The sequence below is a fragment of the Mastomys coucha genome, unplaced genomic scaffold, assembly GCF_008632895.1.
Source record: "Mastomys coucha isolate ucsf_1 unplaced genomic scaffold, UCSF_Mcou_1 pScaffold22, whole genome shotgun sequence".
Lineage (NCBI taxonomy): Eukaryota > Metazoa > Chordata > Mammalia > Rodentia > Muridae > Mastomys > Mastomys coucha.
Window position 1 is genome coordinate 107,218,349 of NW_022196905.1, and position 6,000 is coordinate 107,224,348.

The 6,000-nt window shown below is 48.0% G+C and overlaps 1 protein-coding gene across 6 annotated transcripts in view; it reads left to right on the plus strand.

Moving 5' to 3' along the window:
• The window catches only part of Acacb (acetyl-CoA carboxylase beta), a 111,776-nt gene that overhangs the window by 42,479 nt on the left and 63,297 nt on the right, over positions 1-6,000 (plus strand). For all 6 annotated transcript variants that reach the window (XM_031337482.1, XM_031337483.1, XM_031337479.1 and 3 more), the window contains 5 exons: positions 1,055-1,164; positions 1,329-1,410; positions 2,475-2,573; positions 4,798-4,907; positions 4,988-5,098. In XM_031337482.1, the coding sequence (XP_031193342.1) occupies positions 1,055-1,164; positions 1,329-1,410; positions 2,475-2,573; positions 4,798-4,907; positions 4,988-5,098 (512 nt within the window). The remainder of the gene's footprint in view (positions 1-1,054; positions 1,165-1,328; positions 1,411-2,474; positions 2,574-4,797; positions 4,908-4,987; positions 5,099-6,000) is intronic.

Consider the following 6,000-nt stretch of genomic DNA (forward strand, 5'->3'; position numbering starts at 1 on the left):
GGACTTGACTGACACCGGAAGCAGCATTGGGGAGGCATGGCCTTGCCTGGCTTTCTTCCTGTCTGGGGATTCCACTGCTGGACATTTTCAGGATCTTGGGGAATTCCAGTCTGAAATGCACCAACCTTCATCTTTGGATTGGGTCTGAATCTACCATACAAACACTGCTTGGCGACTGTCCCTCCATATCACTCTTTGCTCTTTATCATGACTAAATTTCTAAGGAAAGAAATCTGCCCACATCTGCAGTCAGGCCAAGGCAGGAGGATCAAGCATTCGAGGCTAATCTGGATACAAAAATGCCATTTCAAAACCAAAAGCTTAACCAATCAAACAAGATAATCAGGGAACAATTTCACCCAGAAGAGCTCCTTGGTTGGGAGCTGGATGAACTTCCAGAGCCCACGGGAAGGACCATGGGGGAGTCGTTTGTAATGCTGTGATTTCAAGGCCACAGTGTTCCAGATATCCCCAGGAACTGGCATGGATTCGACACCACCGCCAATGTACCAATGTATCAGAGTGGTTTTGTTTCTAAATTTTTTTTATTCACTTTTTACACACAATAGAAAATATTGTGGGGTTGAGGATGTAGCTCAGTCACTAGGATACCCCCACATGTATGGAACCCTAGGTTTGAATCCTCATAACACAAAAAAACCAGGCAAGGTGGCATATTACTGTAATCCCAATGCTTGGGAGGCAGAGGCAGGAAGCTGAGACATTCAGGGTCCATCCTCAGCTTCATAGAGCTGAGGCTAGCCTGGGCTGCAAGAGACCCAGTCTCCAAACCAAGAAAGAGATCCTGTATTTGTTATTGATAAAACGTTAAGACAGACCTTAAGGAGGAATCATACCCATTCCCACCTTTCCCCTTTTATCCTAAAGCGTAGCCACCGCCATATAACTAAAACTATTGATTTCTTCCGATTTTGTGGGTGATACCCATGGTCACCGCTCAGTCCTCAGGGCTGTCCTCAGGGATAGGTTGTATTGCACCTCACTGACTCTTGCCTCTCCCTCCTTCTTCCCACTTTCTCTGGTTTAACTGCAGAGTACATCAAGATGGCCGATCAGTACGTTCCTGTCCCAGGAGGGCCCAATAACAACAACTACGCCAATGTCGAGCTGATCACAGACATTGCCAAGAGAATCCCCGTGCAGGTGATGGTTTACAGCCCCCAAGGGCAGCCATGGGGTGGGGTCGGGGATGGGGATGCCTCATCCTACAGTTCAGGATGGCCTGATGAGACACAGCAGTGTTGGGCACAATGCAGTGGCAGGTAGGGTGTGGAAAGATCCTTGTTCAGACCTCTCTGTGTTTGCAGGCCGTGTGGGCTGGCTGGGGCCACGCTTCGGAAAACCCCAAACTTCCAGAGCTGCTGTGCAAACACGAGATTGCTTTCCTAGGTAATGTGTGCCCTCGGTCAGGTTGGGACTACGCCACCGAGTCAAAGGGTCTTTGCGCTATTCTTCACTGCGCCGCAGGATCGGTTTGCTTCCTTGGGAGGGGCTAGTGAGCAGGGGTGGGAGGCCCTGAGTGCGCGTTGCCTATGGCAACAGGAACCACTGTGGTTATTGCAATGGAGCAATGCTGTGGATGCTGTGGCAAGTAGCACCCTGTGCTAATGTTTCTGTTGGTATTAAGGTACCAGCCGAGCTGGCCCAAGGCGGATCACGTACGTGTCTGAGAGGGCCTTATCTTTGGGCTGCTTTTTGCAAGACCAGAGCCCCCCACTTTTTGTAGGGTAAAATGACTCTGTTTCTGGTGGTGTCTGTGGCTTTGGGGATTTTCATTTGTGGATGCTTTAGACAATTTGGTATGCACATGGGTGGTCTCTGTGTGTTCAGGATTTGGGCTCCAGGAGCACCCACAGATGTCGATGCCCCCTCTATAAAACAGCATAGTCTTTGCAGGTGCTCTTTTACCTGAATCATCTCTAGGTACATGTAACATGGTTCAGCATCCATGCTGGGTTATATGACATCAGTCAGGGAGTCAAGGCAAGGGGAAATAGTCGGAATAAGTCCTGTACAGACAAAATTAACCATCTTCCCTGTCTGTGGTCTTTGACTATACCATGCTGGATCAGAGTGGAACAGAGCTTAGCGTCAGAGATGGAGGAGAACTTGGTGAGGGATGCTGGTTGTACAGGCTATCTCGTCGCGTAGGGCCTGCTCGCTGTGCGACTCCCGGGCTGCCTCTTTGAGCCACCTTCCTGCAGGTGTTTGGTTCTTCCTAAAGTGAGTCTTGTATCTGCCACTGAACTGGGTTTTCGCTTGGATAAGGTTCAGGTCTAGATCCTGGAAGCTGACCTAGACGGTAGCAGAGAAAAGGCCCCTGAATGAGGGAGAGCAGGCTCGAGAGCTTACCCCCATGTCCTTGCTCTCCCGAGTCTGACCACCACCACCGTGCACCAGGTTGACACTCTGCCTGTCAGTGGCTGACCCATTCTCCCTTCCTGCTATCTCAGGTCCCCCCAGTGAGGCCATGTGGGCTCTGGGAGACAAGATCGCCTCTACCATCGTAGCCCAGACGCTGCAGATCCCAACCCTACCCTGGAGCGGAAGTGGTAAGGGATCCAGACCTTCAGGGCGATGGGAGTGGGTTTTTAAAAATTCTTTTGCTTAGAAATTTTAGACAAATAAGAATGTGATACCTTGTATCAGACTTAGAGCATATACTGGTCATGGTGGCCCATGTCTGTAATCCCAGCATTCAGGAGGCTCTGGTTGCACAATGGGTCTCAGGCCAGCTGAGGCTACAATGTGAGAACCTAGTTCAAAACACTACCACCATCTCATACACATGCACTCTAACACTTATACATACTCACATAAATGTGCACATACACTCACACTACACACACACATACTTCAACACTTGCACTTAACACAATATATACACTAACATACACACTAACACACATACATTAACACACACCCTAACACTTGCCCTAACACACACACTCACTTATACGCACATACATGTACTCTAACACTTGCACTAACACACACTATTTGCATTAACATACACACTAACATACATGCACACGCACACACATATACACATACATACACTCTAACATTTGCAATACCACACACTACTTGCATTAACATGCACACACACACACTAAAACACACATGAAAGAAGACAGAAGAGTCCTGCATGTTCCCATGTTGAACACTTACTGGCACCGTGGATGTCTCTTTCTCAGCCATTATCTTTAGGCATATCCTTTTAAAAACCAGCTCCAGATGGTGAGCTGGCTCAGCAATAAAGTACTTGCTAGCTAGTGGAGGTAGGTTTCCAGAACTCACAGAAAGCAGCCTGTGGCGTGCACACCTGCGCATCTGCACACCTGCAGCCCCGGCACTCTTGTGTGGGGGAGGGGCAGCCCTAGATGGAAGCCAAGTACTTTACGACTTCTTTTGTGGTAAGGGCCTGTTTTTCTGTCCCAGTAAATAGACTCTGTGCCGGAGTTCATTATGTGGATATGCTGTGATTTACTTCATTACCCTCTGCAGCTTTGTGACTTAGGCCATTTCCTAATTTGTTTTAAGTGGGCCAAATATGTGCAGATTTAATCATCTTTGGATTAAACCCCCAAAGTAGGACTTCTAGGGCAGATTAAAAAACAAAAATAAAAAGTGCCAAGGTTTTGCTACTTAGTGTGGAAAATCCCCAGTATGGAAAGTTAGTTAAATCTTCACGTGGCTTTGGAAAGCGGGGACCCGAGAAGTGACTCCCTAGGGAAGATGGGGACGCTGTCCAGATCCAGGCCCGTCCTGTTCTGTGTGTTTCGTTTTGAAGATTTTAAGTTATTAGTGTGTGTCTGTGTGTGAACATGTATGTGCATATGTCTGTGTGAGTGTATGAGTGTGTGCATGTATTTGTGTATCTATCTGTGTGCCAGGTGTGTGCATGTGTGTGAGTATATGTATGTGTGCCTGAGTGTATGTGTCTGTGTGTTTAAGTTTCTGTGTATGTTTCCTGGGTGTGTGAATGTGTGTCTGTGTGTGTACATGTGTCTGTGTGTGAATGTGTCTGTATGTGTGTCTGTATGTGTCTGTGTGTGTGCATGTTTCTGTATGTGTGAGTATGTATGTATGTGAGAATATGTGTGTGTGTATGTGTCTTTGTGTGTGGGTCTCTGTGTATGCATGTGTCTGTATGTGTGAGCATGTGTATGCATGTATGCATGTGTCTGTATGTGTGAGTATATGTCTGTGTGTGCATGTGTTTGTATGTGTGTCTGTATGTGTGAGTGTGTGTGTGTATGTGTGAGTATGTGTGTGTGTGTCTGTATGTGTGTAGGTGTCTCTGTGTATGCATGTGTATGTGTGAGCATGTGTATGTGTGTGTGCCTGTGTCTGTATGTGTGAATGTATGTGTCAGCGTGTGTACATGTGTCTGTATGTGTGAGTATATGTCTGTGTGTGCATGTGTCTGTATGTATGAGTGTGTGTGTGTGAATGTGTCTGAATGTGGAAGTGTGTCTATGTGTGTACATATGTCTGTATGTAAAAGTGTATGTGTGTATGTGTGGTGTGCAATGTCTGTAGAGGCCACAAGAGGCTGTCAGACCCTTTGAGCTGGAGTTAGAGGCTGTTGGGAGCTGTCTCACTCGGGTGCTGGGATGGGAGCCCAGGTCTCCTGGAGGAGCAACAAGTGTTCATAACCCTGTCTATGTTTCTAAAACATCGACTCCCATTCAGGATCCTGAGACAATTGGCTGCGGCCGCAGGGCTTTGTTCCTGTTGTCCTGAGGACACAACTCTCTTTGTCCCCTTCAGGTCTCACAGTGGAGTGGACGGAGGGGAGCCAGCATCAGGGCAAATGCATCAGCGTCCCGGAAGACGTTTATGAGCAGGGCTGTGTGAAGGATGTGGAGGAAGGCTTGCAGGTAGCAGCAGGTGGGCAGGGTCCGCCCTGGCCTTGGACTTGTCCCACCTCTAAAGGGGTCTGTCTGTCCTTTTCCCTCAGGCAGCAGAGAAAGTAGGATTTCCTTTGATGATCAAAGCCTCCGAAGGTGGAGGAGGGAAAGGGATCCGCAAGGCTGAGAGTGCGGAGGACTTCCCCATGCTTTTCCGACAAGTGAGTGCTTCCTGCCCTGCCTTTCCTGTCTTTGGCTGATGGTTTCAATTAGCAACATCCCTTAAAGCCAAGACCATATTTGCAGGAGCTGGCTTTATGGCTGGTTTTTGTCGTTTGTTTAATTTGTTTGTTGCGTGTGTGAGTTTCAGTGTATGTATGTGGTGTGTGTGTGTGTGCGCGTGCGTGCACTGTAGTGAGAGTTTTGGTTTCTTAAAAAAAAAACCACAGAAGTATTCTAAGAATATGCTTTTATTTTAACCCCAGGTGTGGATACGGGGCTGCTTCAGACTGTCCACAGCAGCTGACTGTGATTTGCCCCGGGCTCTAGCAGAGGCGTGGTTTTGCCAGCTGCAGATAGTTTCTGTGATTGGGTGACACTGGAAATTCTAGGATCTTTTTCAGAGGGTCTATAAATGCTAGGGCCCCCCGAGAGGGTTGTTATTTGTTTGTTGATGTTTGTTAAGTATTGGAGTGCAAAGTAAAAACAAGAAGAAATCAGATATCCTGATGGTGAAGATTAAACTTGCCCCTAAGCAGCAGGAAGTAGTCTAGGGATGATGTTGGTCACCCCCTTTTGGACCCTTGACTTTATTCAGGATCTCTTTCTCCCTTATCTTGTGTTAGGGGTTGGAAAGGTGGGGAAAGGGTGGAAGAAAGAAAAACCCCAAAGTAGCCAAAGCCAGCTACTAGACACCCTCAGTTGCTGGTCCTCCACTTGTTCGAGGCAGACACCCTCAGCTGCTGGTCCTCCACTTGTTCAAGGCAGACACCCTCAGTTGCTGGTCCTCCACTTGTTCGAGGCAGACACCCTCAGTTGCTGACATCCACTTGTTTGAGGCAGACACCCTCAGTTGCTGGTCCTCCACTTGTTCGAGGCAGACACCCTCAGTTGCTGGTCCTCC